The following is a 22826-nucleotide window of genomic DNA, read 5'->3' on the forward strand; positions in this document are numbered from 1 at the left end:
GAAGGAAACATATGAAGTGAAATATGAGAAAATTTGTTACAGACTTTATTTTGTACCGATTTTGGTTTCCCTAGCCCTCCAAGCTGACATTTAGGAAGGAAAATATTCATGTCTTAGTATCAGAAACTGTCAGTCTGACTTAACTGCTGTAATATCATCCTAATACTTCCTTTGTTTTTTTTTGTTTTTTTTTTAAACCATTTAATCATTGTGTTTACTTATCACGTCAAAACAGACTTCTCTGTGGAAGTTTGATTGACCTTTTACTATTCATCATCAGCCAACCACGAGAAACGCCTACGCAAACAGTTGTTCCTTACTTTAGAGTATAAAATGGACCTGATTCTACAGTGAAATCAACCGTGAAAGAGAAGACAACATCCACACCACTATGGTAAGTAATCTGTAACTGAATTTAAACTCTGTGCAGGTTTAGAATCACAAAATGCAGCACAAATAGAGGACATTATAGGATCAGTATCAAGTGTGGTAAAGATAATCAAAATGATTTTATTAAGACAACGTAATGTCATAGTTTTATTTTATTTTATTTTATTTTATCAGTTTTCACAAAAGAGTTGGGAAAAGTTTTGCTTCAATGTCAGTGATGTAATAATTGTGGCTTTTGATTAAATTAAACTTAATGAACAATCTAAAATCTCACCAGAAAGTTCTTTTAAGGTATCCTATATTTGCCTCAAGTGATGCCAACATTTAACTTAGAAGCAATTCATTTTACATTAACAGTATATATTTGAACATGTATTAAAGAGAAAATTGAGCTGCAAATGACTACAAACATGTGATAACAGGTGATACTAAAAATGTAGTGTTCTGGTATGTGGATAGTGTGTTTAGTGAATCACAAGGAAGCTGAATGCACTCACTGAAGAGCATCTGCACAGTTTGTAAAGTTGTGCAGTAGCAACATCAGATGGAACAAATGGAGCTACTGATGCTCCAGAGGCATCACAGTCAAATGTAAACATGAAAATACTTACATCAAATATTCATTCCTTGTCAGTTTAGCACATAAATAAAAAACATAATGACCCTAAAATGACTAAATGTTAATTTAATTCTGACTCTGCTTATCCTGATCTGCTCCACAGCTGTCTGTGTCGGTTCTGTTCCTACTCTCTGCTGCTCTCCTCCACGCTGCCTTGGCGGAGGAACCCGTGCCCACATATAAACACCGTGACCCCGTAACAGGGCGGACTCTCAACTGCACCATGTGTCCACCGGGGACGCACATGACCGCGCATTGCACCGCGTCCACGACCACTCAGTGCGAGGCGTGCAGCGATGACCACTACACCGAGCTGTGGAACTACCTGCCCAGGTGTCTCTACTGTGGTAACTTCTGCTTTGGGAACCTGGAGGTGGAGACAGAGTGTACAAACAAAAGCAACAGGGTCTGTCGGTGCAAACAGGGCTTCTATTTGACCAGTGACTACTGTGCCAGACACTCTGAGTGTGGCCCAGGGTACGGAGTCCAAAGCATAGGTAAGATTTTATTAAATGGATTTTCTTTACGCAAACATTACAGATATTACTCATAATCATATAACAACAACAACAACAACAACAACAACAACAACAACAACAATAATAATAATAATAATAATAATAATAATAATAATAATAATAATAATAATAAACACTGCACCAGTCAACGCAGAAATCCACGAAGCGCGCGAGAACTCAACAGAACTACGCACTCCATCTTCAGAATATACAAATAACTTCAAATATTTCATTTTCTTTTTTTAGGTACACCACTCACCAACACAGTGTGTGAAGAGTGCTCCGATGGCTACTTCTCCAGCTCGTCTTCAGCCTTGGATTCGTGCGTAAAACACCAAGAATGCGCAAATGGGAAGGCTGCGCTCCTCCCCGGCTCCATTTACCAAGACACAGTGTGTGGCTCCTGTGAGGATCTTACCAGTGGAAGTGAGTGTATTTGACTGTACTCAGGTTCATACAAACTCCACTCCATCACTCATTTTACACTTTCTTTCATCATTTTTTTAAAATGTATTTATTTATTTACAAAAACTACTGTGTGTATAATCTTTGAGGGAAATAACTGGATACTTTAATGATTTCCCCAAGAAAAATAATGTGCCTTTTCACCGTTCCTCCTTAGGTGAGACGTATAAGGCATTCCTTTCAGGACTGTTGAGTGTGCACAAGACACGCATGGGAAAGATGAGGAAATTTGCAGCCAGGTGAGCCTAAATATGTTCTATATCCTGTAAACTGTCATCGTCAATGCGCATTTAATTCCCAGGTTCTCGTTTTGCTCTCACTAACAGGCACGTGCATAACTAGGGCCCAAAGGGGGCTTGAGCCCCTGCCCTTTTTACTTTTAAAAGAAAACGGCTGTATGAAAACGCCACGGTTATCTACCGTACACATTTCCTTGTAATAGTGCGTCATGGTATTGGACGTGTGTTGAGTCTGATGTCACTTCTCTGTCCGCTGTCTCTGACTGAGGGGCGGGGCTTCCCTATGCTGCACGCTCATGCATGTACGGAGAGAGAGAGAGAGAGAGAGAGAGAGAGAGAGAGAGAGAGAGAGAGAGAGAGAGAGAGAGAGAGAGAGAGTAGTACAAGCCTTGGTCACATCTCCACTGTGTAGTTCCTGCACAGATGAGAAGGGACAGTGGACTGACTTCAACCTTTGTGGCTTATCAAGCCCCCCCCTAAAATGACTTGAATGTATTGAATCACAGCAGAAACAGGAGGAATCATTCACTCCACTTGATTTTACTGACAATTTACATTTGTTTCCAGATATTGAGTTTCTTGTGCCTTTGCTGCTGTGAATGTTTCTCCAGTAGGAACAGAAAACTCCAACAGCAGTCACAGTAGGACTGGTTTATGTGCAGCCTGTACTATTTTTTTTTAGGTGAAAGCTGCATTAATGTGGACCTTGGGAAAAATATCATATTAGCCTTAGCTTACCAGTTTGGAAGTTATGACTCGGTTTTGGGGAGTCGGGCATTTGTTGTAGTTTATTGTGTAGCTCATCTCAGGTTTCAGACTATGTTAGCTATGCTACATCAACAACAAATCATGTAGATCAACATGTTGACTACAGTCCTTTAGGTATGCAGGCTGAACTACCGACTAAACAGGACTGTTTTTCTAGTATTTATTTCTATATTTTTGTCAGTGTTCAATGTTTCATAGTTGAATGTTCATTTGTTACAATCTTTATCTTCAACAATATATAGCCTGATAGTAAGCCAATGTTTTATTGGTTTTTAGAATTGCAGCTGAATCGCATCTCCTCCAAACCTCAGTATTATGATACATTTTGACAATACTTTGATGACACAAGAGAAACAGCAATTGCATCACTCACAGCTACACAATATACACAGCTATGTTGTTGTTGTTATCTATGGCTACTTTATTAATTTTACATTAAGCCACATATTGTGTTATTAAGGCCTGAAAAAAATTTGGTGCACACATACTGCCCTTTTGTGACTTTGAGCCCCTGCCCCTCTATAATCCCATGCACATCCCTGCTCACTAAACTTGTATCATCATTAAAAGCAGGACACATATGAACTCTTTTTTCCTCCCATTAGGTACATCACGAAGTCTGGGACTGAGAGGCGCGTAAGCCGGATGGCTCTTCCCAGCCAGAGAGGTCCTCTCCTGGATCAGATCATAGAAGGTCTGGCCAAGACTCCGGAGTGGCTCCCACAACTACCGGAGATGCTGAGGAGTTCACAGCTCAACTCTCTGGCAGACAAGGTGGAGACCAGACTCAAGGAGATCAAGGAACAATCTCCAAGTTGTAACTTCACACAATGATACCATCGAAATACTTTTAAATCCATAGTATACGTAGGAAAACAATATTCTACCTCTGGATTTATGTAGATGTTTTATTATCTGGGAGAAAATAAACAGACCTCAGGTTGTATTTCATTAAAAAACATCCACAGTTATGTTTAGTCGCTTCTTTATTGTGTATAAAACTGAGCAGGACGTGTTGAACAAATGTTTTTGTCGATGCTTAGTTGTACAAAGTATTTACCTCAGGGATGTAAAGTTTATGTAGTCTTTTGATCAGACTGTTATAAAGAAAATGCATATGTGAAATATCATAGTTCCGACAGTGAAATGTATTAACTTATAAAATGGTGTGTTAAATTTAAATCCGTTATTTCTGGGTGCAACTAAGGTACATTTTGTAATTTAATAGGCTGTAAAATGTCTGTAAAATATCCATCACAAATAAAAGATAGTGGCTGCAATGTGACAAAATGACCACAAGATGTCCCTCTCGTTCTTTTAAGACAAAAACTCATCGACATCATTTAAAACGGTCTGCGATTCTATTCTATTCTATTCTATTCTATTCTATTCTATTCTATTCTATTCTATTCTATTCTATTCGATTCTAAAGGAAGCTTTTTTCCTTCCCTTTCTTGCCTTAGGTTTATAAAGTACTTTGAGATAATCATGTAGGCCTGTTATATTTGGTACTGTACAAAAAAATGAAGTTGAATTCTATTCTATTCTATTCTATTCTATTCTATTCTATTCTAGTCTAGTCTATTCTAGTCTAGTCTAAAGGAAGCTTTTTTCCTCCCCATTGTTGCCATAGGTTTATAAAATACATTGAGATAATCATGTAGGCCTGTTATGTTTGACACTACATAAAAAATGAACTTGAATTCTATTCTATTCTATTCTATTCTATTCTATTCTATTCTATTCTATTCTATTCTACACTGGCTATACTGTTAACGTCTTTCAGAATCACAGACTTTAGAGAAGATAAAGTGCAAAACAATAGCCATATGTATCATAATATAATATAATACAATACACAGAGCAATAACTTCACAGAATAAATAACTGTTAATAAAGAGGAGGCAGATTGGGAAATCGTTACCATGTTATTATTTGTTCTCTGGAGTCCAGAAATGTGAGAGAACATTTTAATTTATCTTAAATTTTACAATGTTTTGAAGTTTGTTTTTGGTTTTTTTCATTTACAAACAGATATCTTTATTTCCCAGTCTTTCCCAGTGCACATCCAAATTCCCTGTAGCCTTTGTGCATTACATATATTATGTCTTTTTACTGTATTTATGTATATTCATTTATTAGTTATGATTTTATAGACTACATTAATGTTATGGGGAATGTTTTGGGAATAGTGACTGTAATAAATTTCAGTTCCCCTCCAGGCTTTTCCTCTGGTTACTGTCTACAATATAAATGGTGGAGTGTGGAAATGACCCCTGTGGAGTCCCCCCAGAGCCACTAGAGGGCCCCTGTTCCTTTTGCTTGGGAACCTCTATGTTGGAGCCTGCTCATTAATATCAGTCTGACACCAGCAGCCCCACCACCTCCTCCTCCCCTCCCCTCCCCTCCCCTCCCCTCCCTGCCACGCCACACCGCCCCGGCATCGCATCGGCTCCCCGGCTGTCGCATCACGGAGCGGGGAGGGGCCCTGGTCTCCACTATTGGCTGGCACTGGATTACCGACAGCTTTACGCGAGGGCCAGGGCCAGGGGAGGATGTTCCAGAGCGGTGGTCTTTTCATGCGTTCTGGAGCTCCGTGCGTACTGGCTTTCAAGATGATTTTAAGGAGGCACTAGGGTTTATTTTCTTCCTCCTTTCTTTTTAAAAAAAAATCCAACTGGAACCTTCCGACACCTCTGCGTTTACTTGGATTGAAAAGAGATGCGCACACGTTCACGAGGCTACATTGTCCGGACACCGCGAGAGGAGGAGAGGAGCATGTAACCGGGAGAGAGACGCACCGGCGGCGGCACCACCACCACCACCACCACCTGACACTTTCCTCACCCTCTCATTATCTGAGCCTCCTCGGTGTGTTGACTCGACCCAATCCTGTTGTTTTTTTTGGATTTAACCTGCAGCAAAAATGACCGAGGAAGTGTCAGAGGTCCCAAAAGAGCTCCTTGGTAAGAACAAGACGCGGAGGTTTTTGTGGCCATGTGTCCACACTGCAACAATCATGCGCTTTCTCATAGTCTTTCTATGAACTCAGAGTGTGCATGTGCTCCTATACTCATCCTGCTGCACTCTCATACAAAGAAATACATTCCATTCATAAAATCCAGCCATGCGCAATGTGCCTGACAAGTAATAGTAATGCATTGTATCCAGGCGTGTGCAGGATTTGTATGTGTGAATGCAACCTTCCTATAATAGTATCATTTTCCAAGATATGCCTCATGAGAAGGAATAAAAAAAAAAAAAAACAAGCAGAACTGTATAGCCTAGAGCATAAACAAAACAGGCTGTACATTTCACCATTACTTGTACTGTAAATGTTGGAGCAGTAATGTTGAAGGTGTTTACACATGCAGTACTGATGTTCTGGATCTAAGTGCCTGCACTGTAAATGTAACACAGACTGGAGTCTATATTAGGAAGAAAAGCCAAATAGTTTAGAGCAGAGTGGTCAGTCTGTCATACCCCTTGTGCACATAACTCAGAGGATTATTGGCCCACAGTAACCATGATCCACTCTCACATCTCCAGCCTGGACTTTTAACTCTTCTCATAGCCCAGGAGTCCAGGGGTGTCAAACTCATTTTAGTTCAGGGGCCACATTCACCCTGATATGATCTCCAGTGGGCCAGACCAGTAAAATCATAATGGTGAAAAAAGTAAAATTATGTTATGATAATGTTTACATCTACAAAGTTTCCTTAGAAATCTGAATAACATGAACAACTTGAAATGTATTCAGAGTAACAAGTGCGATTTTAACAATACTCTGCCTCAGTTTGTGAAACGTTACAATTACACAAAACATTTAGTAACAGGCATAATATTGGTAAAACTGCACTTACTTCTCTTAAGACATTTCAGATTGTTCGTATTTGTTCAGGTTATTCAATTTTTTTGTCAAAGGATAGTTTGTTAATGTAAACATTTTCATGTAATTTTACAAAGAAAATTTGCAGTTGTCATTATTTCTAGATTCTGATCCACTTGAAATCTAATTGATCTGTATGTGGAACCTGAATTAAAATGGTTTTGAGATAATTGATTGTTAATATCTTCAGTGTAATTTTTTTCATTTTCAATTCATCCCACGGGCCAAATTTGACCCTTTGGCGGGCTGGATTTGGCCCCCGGCCCGCATGTTTGACACCTGTGTCATAGTCTGTCAGGTCTTATTTGTACTCATTGTGGACATACCTGTAGCCTGTTTGGCTCAAATTCAGGGTCTCTTTGTTTGGCAAAGTAGCTCAGTTTTTGACACCTGAGTGCAATATTGGACAAACTTTTTCTGTCCGTCCTGTTTCTTTGCCCTGTTCAGCAGAGACTGTGTCTTAACGGTTATTCATTCAGACACTGAAACATGAGGTCATTTGTTCAAGTATGCGTTTACCAGCTGAGTCACAGAATATTTCAGTCTGCCAGCCACGTATGTTAGTTACTCTGTTAGTGCGTCTACGGTATCGCCCTTGTTCTCACATGCCCTTATGTTCTTTCAGACCACTCATGTTCTGGTTGGTGACCTGCTGTTGCTTGTAACAGGAAGCAAATAAGACAAAGCAGGACAGAAGTATATTCGTCTGGTCAGTTTGATGTGGGAATTCTTCCTCCTTATGACAGGGTAGCATAGGATTATCTTTCATGTGGTCAGCCCTCCTCTGTCACAGACTAAAATACATTCTTTTTTCCCCCCAATATTGTACTTTTCATTAATAATGCTTCCAGATGCTTTATCACACTTTCATAACGGATGGTTTCTAATTTGCTTGAGATGAAACATGTTGTGTTTTTTTTCTCCCCTAAAACACATCAACACATTTGTCTGTTTTCCTATAGATTCTAGTCGACTAAATGACTCAACGGTGAACATATACCTTAAGTAATGTCATATGATGTTGTCTGGATGAGCATAACTAACCATTGTTTTAAATGTTCCCCAGTGCCGGTGATTCAGCGTCATGCATCATGCTCTTACACGTGGAAATTCGGCATAATCATTAAGACTGAACCACCTGTGAAAATACTTCCAAGTAGTTTAAAAATGATTAGTTTTGGAGTGGCTGACTATGCTGAAAACATAAGTTACTGAAACTTTATGTAATGTTTCTCCATCCGGCTTCAGCTCGGGGCAGTCAGTGGTGTCATGCTGTGTCAAAGCAGAGAAAACAGGGTTGCAGTCTTGTAGAGTCTGAATAGAAATATTGTTCTGTGTGTGTGCTAACAATGTTCCCAGCACATGCTCTGCAAAGTGTAGGTGTTTATTACTGCCTGTAAACTGGGTTCTGTCTGTAAAAGAGATCTGCTTAGAAAAGCTAGGAGAACATTTAGAAAAAGATTGATATAATATTATATTAAATAATTTTTTTTAAAAAAGTACTGCAAAAATCAAAACCTTACCAAGTGTATTTTTATCATTTCTGGGCAAAATATCTCATCACACTTAAAATAAGACATAATTGCCTAAAGAGTAACTTTTCAGTGAGATATAAGAACTTATTTTCAGACAATAGATCTTGAAAATCTTATTTCAAAAAATCTTACCAAGATAATTTTCACTTGTTCCATTGGCAGATTTTTTTTTTTGCCTGAATTAAGCAGAAAAAAAAAAAAAAAAAAAAAATCTAGAATTAAGCAAAAAAAAAAAAAATCTGCCAGTGGAACACGTGAAAATTCTTAGTAAGACTTCTTGAAATACGATTTTCAAGATCTATTGTCTGAAAATAAGTTCTTATATCTCACTTGCAAGTTACTCTTTAGGTGATTATGTCTTATTTTAGTTGTGATGAGATATTTTGACTAGAAATGAAAAAAATACACTTGGTAAGATTTTGAGTTTTGCAGTGAGACAAAGGAAAGCAGTGCTGACAAAGGGGAACAACTTGGGGTTCTTCTCCCTCATTTTGTGATTGCTTATCAGTAGAGTTTATCAGGAGCTGTTAAATGAGTTCTTGAAGGCAAAGTATGCATCATTTTCCTTAAAAAACACTACATAAGCTCATGTATTTCCTTTATTTTATGGATGCATAACGTTGCTAAATCTAGTGCGGATCAACTGAGGCGACCCCAGACCATAAAACTGCCCCCACAGGCCTGTATTGTAGGCACTAGGCATGATGGGTAATCAGTTCATCTGCCTCTTCTATCACCCTGATGTGCCTATCCCTATGGAACAAGGTCAATCTGGACTCATCAAACCACATGACCTTTGTCCATTGAAACTCAGTCCAGTCTTTATGCTCTCTATCAAACTGATGGTTATAGAATTGAGAAGCTACTCTCTGTATCATTTAAGGTTAAATAACTTGTTTCAGTTGAAACATCACTGCAGTAATAAACCACTGGCTTTGTTTGGCCAGGTAGTGTGTAATAGTACACTGCCCTGTACTTGTATTTTCTATTTTTGTGTATTTATTTATTTATTGCGAATTTGCATTAAAACCAAACAACAAAAGGATTATATAAAGGAAAGTCCAGTATTTGAAAAGGAGTGGGAGGAAGTTTAATTTATAATCTCCTACCCCCTTACCCCATCCTTCAACCTACCGTAAATTCCTACACAAAACACAAAATTGCTATATATATATCAAGGATAGATTGTCCATTTTGCAGCAGCATTTCATATTAAAGTAAACTCTGTCCTTTTCGTAGCAGTGATAGTGCACATATAAATTTTTTCCATATTTTTCTCTTGTTTTGCTGTTTTGTGACCATTGACAGCATCATACACAGTGTTCCTGTGAGGTTTTGAAAACTCTTTAAAGTCTTGAATTTCCAAATCTGCATTTAATACCTTAAAAAAGTCTTTAAAATGTATTAAGTTTGAGATGGTAGGTCTTAAGTTATGTTGCCATAAACTTGTCGGCTGTGTTGTGTTTAAATGTGTCCAAGCTGCCAAGAAAGTAACATTAGTTTACTCAGTTCCACCTGTTCCAACCTGACAATTTATATTGAAATTAGGAACTAATTATTGTGAACTTTGCAGCCCCTGGTGAGAAATGACCTGGAACTGTGGGAATCAAGGCGTTGGTGTAAAATAAATGTTCCTAAATTCTAGGAGTCACAAATTTTTGCCATTATGGCCATGACATAGGCATTAAGTTTTGTTCTAAGTAGTCTTAAAGAAGGTCTGAAAAAGTCTTAAATTTAACTTGTAGAAACCTGCAGGAACCCTCCATACAGCATGCACAGACAGAGTGTGTAAAGAAAGTGACTCAGGTTTTATTGCTCTCTTCTCTGTGTGCTGTTTTTATTTACTGCACAGTTCTGCCTGAGAAACAAATCTCAAAGCACATAAACACACAAACCTTTTAGATGACTAACAGTAGAAATGAGGAAACGTGTGCTTTTGGCTGTGTATTTCCTCTACAACTTTCCCACAGAGTCCTATGAAGGTGTGGGAGTGTTTATTTGTGTTTTTAGAATTTAACCCCTCTGACAGAATCAGGAAGTTAAGTTTGATTTTTGTATTTCATAGCTTGTTTTCTTGCTATGTCACTCACTCTCTCCATTCAGTCTATTGCTCGCTTGACCACTGTTCTCGTTCCCTTGTTTGCTGAATGGATAGGAGACCACTGTCTACAAACAAAAACAGTAATGTTACATACTTTGCCTTTAAATTACTTTCTGGATTATGAGAGGAAAATCATGAGACCTTATTGGGATGGGCTAAACTGGAAACTGAGAGTTTGTAACACATCTCAACTGGCTTAGAGGTCAGTAAATGTAAAACTCACTTTATGGGGCTGTTAATTTTAATTGTTTGTTTGAGTTTTACAAGGTCACAAGTCTTCCATTTCACCCCACTGTGTGAATCCCAGCTGAAATTCAACCTAGTGAGACCCATAGTGCAGATTCCACAGGGTAGATGGTCAGTAAAAGCACCACCACTGCCTCAGTTTTAATGAAACACCACCTAATTACTGCAGCACTGGGGAGGAGTATAAATGATATATGAAGAAAGATTCTGCCAAAAGCATTTAGTGTCCAGCACAAGAGGTGCCCAGCCATATTAGTTCTCATGTTTTAGGAATGCTTTTTGGACCTTTCTGTGATATTTTGGTTGTGTAAGATATAGTTACCTCCGCCAAGAACAGAGGTTTTCATCGGGGTTTGTTTGTCTGTCTGTCTGTCTGCTAGCAAGATAACTCCATAAAAAGTTATGGACAAATTTTGATGAAATTTTCAGAAAATGTGATACTGGCACAAGGCACAAATGATTACATTTTGGTGGTAATCGAGGCGGGGGGGGATTTACCTCTGCCAAGGAGGTTATGTTTTTGTCAGCGTTGGTCTGTCTGTCTGTCTGTCTGTCTGTCTGTCTGTGTGCAAGATAACTCAAAAAGTTACGGACGGATTTGGATGAAAATTTCAGGAAATGTTGATACTGGCACAAGGAACAAATGATTACATTTTGGTGGTGATTGGGGGTGGTGGGGCCACTGATCTGCCTTGGCGGAGGTCTGCATTGTCTTTTCTAGAAAAGCACTCGAAGAGCGCAGACCTCCGCCAAGGCAGATCAGTGGCCTCCCCACCTCTGTTCACCACCAAAATTTAATCATTTGTTCCTTGTGCCAGTATCAACATTTCCTGAAATTTTCATCCAAATCCGGGGCACTGATCTGCCTTGGCGGAGGTCTAGGCTCTCCGAGTGCTTCTAGTTTTGTTTGTTTGTCTGTCTGTTAGCAAGATAACTCAAAAAGTTATGGAAGGATTTTGATGAAATTTTCAGGAAATGTTGATACTGGCACAAGGAACAGATGATTCAGTTTTGGTGGGGATCGGGGGAGGGGGGGCACACGACACACTGATCTGCCTTGGCGGAGGTCTGCGCTCTCCATATGCTTTTCTAGTTTTAGAAATGCAACAGTTGATGTTCTGCACATTCGCAGTGTTTTTCTTTTTTTTTCTCAATCAGTTCAAGTCTGGCAAATAAGTAATGTTACACTCTGCCCTGTTATTTGTTTCACTTTGATCTAATGATGACTTGAGGAAGCCTGTGGGCAATGGTACATGCATGCTGGCAGAGATGCACAACCACACACACACAATCTGTCTCCGTCTCAGGCACATGTGCACTCAGAGTATCAGCTGCTGTGTAGAGAGTGAATGAGGAGCGTGGAGAGGCGGCTGACCCAGTTCTGCTCTGTAAGCCAGTTCTCTGTCTATGGAGGTTTCTACTAGGTGTGAACAATCAATCTGAACAGCAGAACGCTCAGCGTGTGGCTATATATGTGTGTTAGTGTTTAAATCTATTTGTGGCTACAACTATTTATGGATCTGGGTTGTAAATATGTAACGTCATTGCACTGAAATGTGCTGGAGCCAGAAAATTTTTTCATATGTGAATACAATAAATTTCAAAATCTAATGAAATAAAGTGAACAATGCTTAATTGATTGTAACTTTTTAGTGTCAGTGCACATTTGTTGGTGATAGTCACCTTTCTACACTCATTCTGGTGTACAGGATACATTTTTCATCAAATATATACGCCTTTCTGTATTTTTAATCTTCTAATAAGATGATATGAGAATTATTTTCCCTCTGGTAGAACTGGATTTGAAAATGTAATTCTGACTCAACTCGAGCTTTTCATTTAGATGAGCTCCAAGGGGAAATGGAGACAAAGTAAAGGAATATCTTCTGTGATACCTGACAAACCAGTGCTTTCTTATCTTTCCTACTTCAGGGTTTTGTTTATTTTTTATTATCCTGCTTTGAAAGAAGAGTCTAAACCCCTCCTTTTGCCTTTTCCTCCTCATTTCTGAGCAGAGAGTGTGCGGGATGCAGTGGGGAGGAAGGTGAAGCTGTCGCTGAGGAGGAGAGTCAAACTGGAGATAAAAGGAGACAAGACGGAGAACAGAGTCCTGGTGAGTCAAGTACTGCTGCTTCTAACCCACTTCATTAAAGATAATCATGAGACTGTACAGTTTTCACTTGGCAACTTCCAGATCTTCCTTCTGTCTTTGGCATGTGAAGGGTTTTCTTTTATTCTTTTCCCAAATGTCATCACCCTGTTGTGTTGTCAGACTGCTTTTTAAGCTCAGATAGATTACTTCAGGAATCAGTTGTTGAAAATCCAAGTTCTGCAGGTTGTACAAAACATCTTTTGTCTTACTGAGTTTCAGGAGGATTTGGGTCAACTGTGGTTTGGAGTTTCATGGGAAGCAGCAATAACTTGACACTGAAATAGGGCAGTACATCTTTCTTTCTTTCTTTCTTTCTTTCTTTCTTTCTTTCTTTCTTTCTTTCTTTCTTTCTTTCTTTCTTTCTTTCTTTCTTTCTGCCATTAAAGTAAAACATACAAGAGACAATGACACGATATACATATAAGACAAAAAACTAAAAAAGACTTGTAATGGCACCAACACTCCCTTACTCATAAAAAAAAAAATTAGTGCTTACATCTTTCCTAGTGTTAAAAAAAATCCAGTCTTCTTTGCTGGAGAATACTTTTCTCCCCTCCTGACTCCACCAAACTACCTTCCACTGGATGGTACCATTTCCAAAAAGTTTTGAAAAAAAAATATTTGAAAATTCAGAATGTCTAGCCTTGGAAATAAAACTGTCCTTCAGTGGACTAATTATATTAAATAGAGAATTATGTTCTTATGCAACAAAACCCAGAAAACTCAACTCATAATACAATTTCCTTGTAACTAACAAAAGCTGCAACAATATGGCAACACCAAAATAAATGATTAATAAATTATCAATATATAGTACTTTTATGGAAGTCTTCGACCAATACAAATGTAGCTCAAACTTCAGTACTGGAAAATATATTGCCATTTTATAAAAATGTCCTGGAAGAAGCACCACAGGGTATTCCCCAACAGCAGAATAGTGACAAATTTATTGCAGGCTGATAAACAGATTTATTTGTTGCCGAAAACATGTAAGCATTAACAGCAGTAGAAAAAAAGTTTTCATACATCTCATGTATTTGTGGTATATTGCATTAAGAATCACTAAGTCACTGAACTCTGCCAAGTATTGTTCCATTTATTAAACCCACATGCTTACTTCTGCACATGCAGCATTCCATCAAGGTCAAAACTGGATGTTTCATTAAGATAATGCCCCTTGAAAGACATCCAGAACATGACATGCTGAAACTGTCGAAAATGTAATTTTGTTAAATTTATCCCTGCCCCCCCCGAAGGGGAGGCAAGGGGTATTGTTTTCTGTTTGTTTGATAACACTCTAGCAGCAAAACTATAGATTGAATTCATACCAAATTGGGTTCATAGATTGCCAGTGACCCAGAATAGATCAGATTACATTTTGGGAAAAGTAGGTCAAAGTTAAAATTTTTTATGATTTTTTAAAATCTTTTTTTCCCCATTTACTTATAATGGGCAAAATTTCAAATGTCTATAGCAGCAAAACTATTGATTGAATTCATACCAAATTGGGTTTATAGACTTCCAGTGACCCAGAAAAGATCTGATTACATTTTGGGAAAAGTAGGTCAGAGTGAAAACTTTTTATGAATTTTTAAAATATTTTTTTCCCCCATTTACTTGTAATGGGCGAAATTTCAAATGTCTATAAAAACATCAAATTTGTTTCAATTTACTTCAATCTTGCCACATATATAGAGACAATTGATATGCTGACATCAGCACATGCATACACATGATGACATCAGCTGGATTGATGCCAAAATAAGCTACAGTACGTGTGAGGGGCGGGGTTTGTTGTGCCTGGCATCACTTGTATTTTTTTTTTGCTTGTTAACGATAAACAAAAAAATAATTTTCATTTGTTTGTGTCGGTCTGATGCAGTCACATCTTTTAAAACGCACAAAAAAAACATTTTTCCTCAAATATTTCATGGTAATATTTGAGATTATGTAAAATGTTAAGGGTGTCCGAAAACTTTTTTCCACTACTGTAGTTGTTTCACAGGTCTTTATTTAGTCTGAGTATATGCCAGAAGCTGTACAGAAATGAAATCACTGTGACCCCAGACTGAGGTTATTGATACATTTATCAAATCCCACCTCTGACTAGTTTCATCAGCAGAAATAGCAGCTCAGACTATTAACGGTAAATCCACTGAATGTTAAATAATTCATACCTGTCGAGTCATTAAAAATGCACATCGACTTTTTCAAGGCTGAGAGGCTAAAGATAGTTAAGACGGAACAGCACCTGTAGTAAATCACTGTCTGAACAGAGTAAGTAAAATTTAATGGTTAAATCACAAACCTTTGATTGGCTGTGAATGTGTCTGCAGAATGTTTGAGATGTGTGACTGGGTGGAAAATGCAGATGCCTGTTAGTTATGCAGTTCTCAGTGGAGCGAGAAGCTTTTAGTGTCACAGCTCAGGGTGGAAATTAGGATGAAGAGGAAGTTTTAAAGGCTTTGTGAACAGGCCTGTGTAGTCATGTTATCCCCTTCAGGGTGTAATAGCGTCACTTATTAACAGAACTATCAACCTGGCCCTGACTAAAATGACAACTTTCTTTGAAGTTTTGATGTGTGCACATTTATAACTATATTACAGGGCTTTAAATAAAGTCATTTAAGGACACATGGCAGAGACGTGGTAAGCTGGTGAATGGTCTGGGAGCAGGTGGAGGTGGGAAGTGACAGGATGAGCAAGAAAATTGCCCATGCCACTTTGTCTTATGTAATCATTAGTTGGAGACGCATCATTACTGCTGAATCTAAAGCTGTCAGCGAGAAATATAGACATAGAGTAATGAGGTTCATTTGAAGCTCTGTGTAACGAGTCTTTTTTTTTTTTTGCACAGACTATACTTTATACTTTCTGTGACTTCTAATGTGTTTACATCTTTAATAAAATTTTAATTAGGGATGGGCATATAAAAAAATACTAATTGTTTTTTTTTTTTCTCTTATGCATTTTTTAAATTATGTGTGTGTGGTATGTTTTAGATAGTACATTTATAAATGGTACACTATATGGTATGGGTTATTCTAGTATTCACGTCACTATTGATCTTTTATTTTTATTTACACATGCTTTTAAGCAATGTAAGTGTAGTGTTTAATCTTTTACTTCTGTTTTTAGGGTGACACAGAACAATCTGTTCAGGGACAGATTGGAAGACGTAAAAAAAAAAGTCTTTTGGCTCATTCTGGCACATTTACAAGAATGATGATGAACGCGAAGTATCCCTGTCAAATAAACCGATAAAAATAGAAAAGTAAAATTGGTTGCAGCTGCTTGAATATTGGGGAGTAATTTCCATTGGCTAATTTATCAGCTGACATCGCAGTTATATAATAAAGATTTTTGACAGCTAAATTGCTAACTGATAATTGGTAAGCTGTGCGAAAACACAGATAAGGAGTCAGTGAAGTCATTTGTAGTAGGTAGTATAGAGCACATCTTGGGTGCTGATAAGGGGGGGGTAAACATGATAAATTCATGGGGCCCAGCATTTGTGGGGGGACCCATAGAGCAGTGGAGGGGGTCCAGTGGATACAGGCTAGAACTTGTGAAAATTTTATGAAAGATCCATTTTTAGAGGCACAGAAGTCGGGAATCGGACGTTGAAAGTATGTAAAGTTTCAGTTTCATTTTCACTCTAGTGTAAGTGATGCTGTGTATGGACCACACCCCCACATTCATACATAACCCCCCCGACAGATCGATAAGACACTGAATTTTATGAAAGGGTCCACAACGTTTACCTTTCATGGTGCTCACAGTTGGAAGTGGAGCACATACAGGAGTGGATAGGGCAGAGGTGGAACAGGCTGAAAATAGTGGACAGTGACTGAGTGTTTACCTCCCTGACTACAGCCTGTGTGACTGACAGAGACTAGCACGACTAATCTTTACCTGTGATGGTGCAGATTCTTCTTCCCCTTTACATTAAATCTGCAGGACTAAAAACTGCTTTTCTGGCTGAAAACAAAGCTGGAAACTGCAAAAACTGATGCATTTATTTATTTATTTAGAACATGCAAAGAAACAAAATAAAACAAAGGAAGCAAATTAAGACAAAAACAAAATACCATTTAAATGAACAGAATCTATCTTCAAGTACGTGCAAGTCTGAATTTTGCATGGTCGAAAAGGAGTAGGAAGAAGTATAAACTTATTTAATCCTACCCCTCAAGTGCTTTTACACCTTTATCACTAACTTAATGTAACAATCAAACAATACATTTTTCCTAATTTTAGCATTCAACCACAACTAATACATAATAAGGTAATTGAATTATATACAACAATATGTTCATGGCAGTACGGTCATACAAACAGACTCATATTTATCAATACAACATCATCCATAAACAAACAGCCCTCACTGTCATTATTAAATACTGTACCTCTCAAGAATAAATTTTTTATATATTTTTTTAAACTGAATTATGTTTGATATGTGTTTTATCTCCACATGCTACTTTTTTTACATAACCATGCACAGTACAGGAAGAACATGCATCTGTGTGGTGTTTACATGTTCTCCCTGTACCCTGCTAGTTTCCTCTGGGTCCTCTAAGTTGCCCAGCTATCAGAAACATCTATGCTAGGTTAATTCTCCTATCAGTCCCCTTGACCAAGCCATAAATCTGGAGTTGTTCCCCTGGCTCTTTCGGCGGTATGCCACTGTACCTTGTATGTACTAAGATGGGTCAAATACAGAGGTTGAATTTACTTCAGGGACAATAACAGTGGACTTTAATCAACTTCATTTTTGTCCGGCAGTGAGTCTAGTCCTGAGTCATGTAAACGTTACATTCTTGCCTTATGACAAACACACAGGACCTCACAAAGATGTCTTCACTATGCCTGATGGACCTGATTTTTCACTGTACACAGACACACAGCACTATACAAAAAATGATATAACACAAACCCATACAACAAAATAGGGAGGGAAAAGGATAAAAAGGGAAAAATAAATTAAACTAGAAGCACTCGGAGAGCGCAGACCTCCGCCAAGGCTGATCAGTGGGCCCCCCCGTGGGCCCCCCCGCCCCCGAATACCACCAAAATTTAATCATTTCTTCCTTATCCCATTTCCAACAAACCCTGAAAATTTCATCCAAATCTGTCCATAACTTTTTGAGTTATGTTGCACACTAACGATCAGTGGCCCCCCCTGTGGGCCCCCCCACCCCCGATCACCACCAAAATTTAATCATTTCTTCCTTATCCCATTTCCAACAAACCCTGAAAATTTCATCCAAATCTGTCCATAACTTTTTGAGTTATGTTGCACACTAACGGACAGACAAACAAACAGACAGACAGACAAACAAACAAACAAACAAACAAACAAACAAACCCTGGCAAAAACATAACCTCCTTGGCGGAGGTAATAATTCCCTAAACATCAGCACAATGAGCATAATCTTTTATCTAATGTTACACAGTATGATGAAGTTTCTCATATGTGTACCATACAGTTCTGCCACATCTCACTTGTTTTATTCTAGACAATGTTCACCCATGCATTGAGCTTTTCATAAGAACCAGTCTCTGTCATAAGTTTAAGCCACTCTGTCATCTGTGGTCTGTGTGGACTCTGATTGCATAGAATAAGTCTGGCTGCTACAATAAAACCAGTCACTGCCATCCCAAACTCTGCTTTAGAAAATCCTGGTGGTTTCAGAGATTTATCACCCAGCAGACACAGTTGAGGAGACTCTGGTCGGAGTTGTTTTATCCAATCCCTCAGCTTTTTAATCATATCCTTCCAAAAAGGCAACAGCACAGGACAACCCCATAGATCACAGGTGGCTTGTGGGCCCAAACCAGTCATGCCAAAGGGTCCAATCTGGCCTGTGGGATGAAATTGTGAAATGCAAAATTACACAGGAGATTTTAACAATCATTTTAGTTTAGGGGCTACATTCAGACCAATATGGTCTAAAGTGGGTCGGACCAGTAAAATACTACCATAATAACGTATAAATAATGACAACTCCATATTTTTCTCTTTGTTTTAATGTAAAAAAGTAAAATTTCATGAAAATGTTTACATTTACAAACTATTCTCTCACAAAAAATTGGGAATTACCTGAACAAATATGACCAACCTGAAATGTTTTAAGAGAAAGTGCAATTATAACAATATTCTGCCTGTTATTAAATGTGTTGTGTATTTGTAGATCCACTGTGGTCTGTAAGCGTGTCAATGAGAAGCCAAGGCAAAGTATTGCAAACTAGAAAAGCACTCGGACGGCACAGACCTCCGCCAAGGCAGATCAGCCCCCCCCCAATCACCACCAAAATGTAATAATTTGTTCCTTGTGCCAGTATCAACATTGCCTGAAAATTTCATCAAAATCTGTCTGTAACTTTTTGAGTTATCTTGCTAACAGTCAGACAAACAAACCCCAATGAAAACATAAAAATGGCAATTTTATATTAAGACATTTCAGGTTGTTTATTTTTTCCACATTTTTAAGAAAGCCTTGTAGATTGTAAACATTTTCACAATGTAATTTGACTTTTCATTGTAATTATTTTTTTGATCCGGCCCACTTCAGATTATATTAGGCTGTATGTGGCCCCTGAACTAAAATAGTTTGACCCCCCTGTCATAGATCATGTCCATAGGTGACCGCTTCCCCATTACACTTCTACCATGTAGTGTTCCTACCATGGGTTAGAAAATAGAAAACCATCCCATTTACAGTCTAGTCTTATACAGACTTTGGTTCGGGGGTAACTCTTTGACGCGACTGTGATAAAACTATGTCATCATGTGGGAGATGGGAACGGAGGCTAGTAGTGTGCACACACAAACACACACATACATAGTAAAACAATGCAAAGATGTGGGAGTCAGTACTGGGAAGTGAGGAATTCCAGTAGAGTGGCTCTGGTATTTCATCCAGTCGCAGAGAATGAGAATGACATGGTGAGTTTGTATCAACGCACTCCTTGACCGCATTGAACAAATAAACCACTGTTAGCTGTTGTGCAGAAAACAGCATTTGAGAAACTGATTACGGAGGAAATGGCTGAGTGAAAAAACAAACATGTCATGGAACAATATCTACAGTTGGATGCAATGAAATACTCTATTTTATGAGGATGTTGTGAAATCAGAAATTGTGATGCAATGCCAGTTTTTTTTTTTTTTTTAATGTTCTGGTCTGCAGTGATGATGGTTTGAGATCTTTCATTGTAGCCAAACAAAGGCGATCAAATAAGAATATAAGACTAGAAATGCTGAGAAGAAATAGGCCAGCAGCCATAGAAGCATAAAGGGAATTAAAATAAAGCAGCTCAGAAATATCAGTATAAAAGAAATAGAAGACATGAACCCAATATAAAAATGGTAGCACATGTCTGAGGGGAGAAAGAGACAGTTCTGCCTTTTTTCTCAACATAAAGACAAAATGAACTGTATTCAAGCTCCAGTTTGTCATTTTTTTTGTATTCTCCATGAGAATATTAAAGATTTCACCTAACTGCAGAAGAAACAGTGAGCATCAGTTCACAAACATGCCTGATATGTAAGCTATACTCAGTATTTCCACGTATAAATCACCTGAAACGTCAAACACACAGTCAATCTGTCTCCCACTCAGACACATCCCACAGATTTCATGTTTTTCATTGACATTTATTGAACGTCTCCTGCCACTTTACTGCACCCACATACTAGGAGACGCTTGATTTACTTCAGAGAGGCCAGAGCATCTATCAACAGTGTAAACTATAGGAGGAATATTGTTATTTTCAGTTGTTTTGATTGTTTGTCTCACACACTCACTCACATAAGGCTTTCCCCTTTTTCCCACCATGCCTTTCTCAGACTGGGAGTGGAAGACTACAGTGCCCTAGGCGTCTCTTAAGCATACTAAAGCTTGATAGATACAGTCATCTCCGTGCTTTGAAGACAGAGGGATGAAGGAGGTTGAGATAATAACATCAGTCCATCAAACACACCCCAGGGAAGAGGGGAGGAGAGAGCGTTGGATGGGAGAAGGAGGGGGATGAAAATAAGCAGAGTGAGGAAGGAAAAGGAGTAGAATCATAATTAAAAATGTGTGTATACTTTAAAACTCCTGCTGTGTGACAGACATAAATTAACAGGAACAAAGTGGGAAGCTGGACAGGGATCACAGCAAACATTTTGTAATAGGGAGGAAAAAAAAGATGATGTAAATATTGTCACAATATAGATGTGACAGCAGCAGTTCAGTATCTATACAAAGTACGCCAGCAATTACTTTAGCTCAACTTTTAACCCTTTAACAACAGCAATCTCTCCAGTGCTGCATTTTGGACTTTACAGCATTCAAATTACTGTAACTCCTCAACCATTTGTGCTATCCATAAAATTCTAATGGCATTGGAAAGCTGAGACCATGAGCTTTCCAGCACTATACAACACTTTATGGCAGCAATGTGGGACTCTGTTACAAGTATAAAAGAACTCTTTCAGAGACTTCCACACAGAAAAAAAAAAAAAACTGGAAATAATTAAAAGTATGAAGCCAAAATATGGATACTGAATATTCAAGACCAAGAAGCATGTTTGAGCAGATGTAAAATAGTTTATAAAGTTTATTTCTGCAATCTCAAAACATTTCGTTCTGGACATTTACAGGTATTTCTGATAATAAATATGCTAAAAAATTCAAGTTAGTTTCTTTTTTTACTAAAACTCACTGTTTTAAGCATTTATAATAATAATTGATTACATTTTTATAGCGCTTTTCACCCAAAGCACTTTACATTATTAATTCATTATTCATTCGCTCTCACACTCTGGTGGTGGTACACTACATGGCTGCCAATTTGCGTGAAATGGCCCCTCTGACCACCACCCAACATTCATACATAGGAGTGTAAGAAAATATCAGTTCTGCATTATATTGCGATATTTCATTTCACAATACTGTATTGATATTAAAAAGTACTGTATCAATATTTTTAGGTATTTATTCAAATGCAGATATTGTCGAGGTTCATTTTTTTTGTTTTGTTTTTGTTTTTTGTTTATATTTTATTTATTATTATTTAACACTCTTTTATTAAATAATGTTTGTTCCTCTTTTGGGATTGAACTAAAATAATGTTCTGATGTTAGTTTTGAACAAATAGAATATGAACATTTGAACAGGATCTTAAACTGTAATGTCTGTAAAATATAATTTAAGTTTGAACACAGGAACATTTTGTGAGATAGCATTAGATCCTGTTGTGATCAAATAAAAATGTGTTTAGCATTTGTGCATATTTCTGGTGTAATTCAATTCTTCAAGGAACAATCTTTTAAAAAAAGAAACAAAAAATTGCCTTTTTAACAGTATCATGATATATCGTGATATATCGTATCATGATCCTAGTATTGTGATTTGTATCGTATCGCCACATTCTTGCCAATACACACCCCTATTCATACACCAGTGTGAGTGGCACTGGAGGCAAGATGGGTGAGGTGTCTAGGGCGATTCGAACCGCCAGCCCTTCGGTTGTTGGATGACCCACTCTACCTCCTGATCCACGGCTGCCCCACAAGATAAGAATAATAACAATAATTAATGGCCAGATCTTGTAAGTTAAGTTCTTCCTGAAAATGAAGATGCAAAAGAATTGGCAAAAATGATGTTTTCTAACACTTTTATTGCAAAGAAAACATGAGTCAGGGCAGAAATTTGTCCTCTTACTAGCAGTAACTGTTATCTTCCTTAGACGTTAAGTGTCCAGTTGCCCACCTCGGCTATAAAATAGTTGCCATAAAGTTATACAAGATTATAAAAATGATTGAACTCTGTATTGCGTGTGAGTGTATCCTGAGTTTAATGAGGCATTGCACACTTCGGCTGTAAAATGGACATTATGACTGTACTCTGAT

At 38.0% G+C, this 22826-nt stretch overlaps 2 protein-coding genes across 5 annotated transcripts in view; both read left to right on the forward strand.

Moving 5' to 3' along the window:
• Positions 1-294: 294 nt before the first annotated feature.
• tnfrsf11b (tumor necrosis factor receptor superfamily, member 11b) lies at positions 295-4296 on the forward strand. The gene is made up of 5 exons (XM_030157141.1): positions 295-394; positions 1113-1506; positions 1774-1953; positions 2150-2231; positions 3605-4296. The coding sequence occupies exons 1-5, from the start codon at positions 392-394 to the stop codon at positions 3831-3833; spliced, it is 888 nt and encodes a 295-aa protein (XP_030013001.1). The 5' UTR covers positions 295-391; the 3' UTR covers positions 3834-4296.
• A 1247-nt stretch (positions 4297-5543) lies between these two features.
• Positions 5544-22826, forward strand: part of LOC115435362 (F-actin-uncapping protein LRRC16A-like) — a 91558-nt gene continuing 74275 nt past the window's right edge. For all 4 annotated transcript variants that reach the window (XM_030157715.1, XM_030157717.1, XM_030157716.1 and 1 more), the window contains exons 1-2: positions 5544-5965; positions 12786-12883. In XM_030157715.1, the coding sequence (XP_030013575.1) occupies positions 5926-5965; positions 12786-12883 (138 nt within the window). In that variant the 5' untranslated portion in view covers positions 5544-5925. The remainder of the gene's footprint in view (positions 5966-12785; positions 12884-22826) is intronic.

This window comes from Sphaeramia orbicularis, chromosome 16, assembly GCF_902148855.1.
Source record: "Sphaeramia orbicularis chromosome 16, fSphaOr1.1, whole genome shotgun sequence".
Taxonomy (NCBI): Eukaryota; Metazoa; Chordata; class Actinopteri; order Kurtiformes; family Apogonidae; genus Sphaeramia; species Sphaeramia orbicularis.

Coding starts and splice junctions, on each gene's coding strand:
- tnfrsf11b (XM_030157141.1), top strand. Junction 1,954..2,149: donor TGAGGATCTTACCAGTGGAA/GTGAGTGTATTT, acceptor GTTCCTCCTTAG/GTGAGACGTATAAGGCATTC. Junction 2,232..3,604: donor ATGAGGAAATTTGCAGCCAG/GTGAGCCTAAAT, acceptor TCCTCCCATTAG/GTACATCACGAAGTCTGGGA.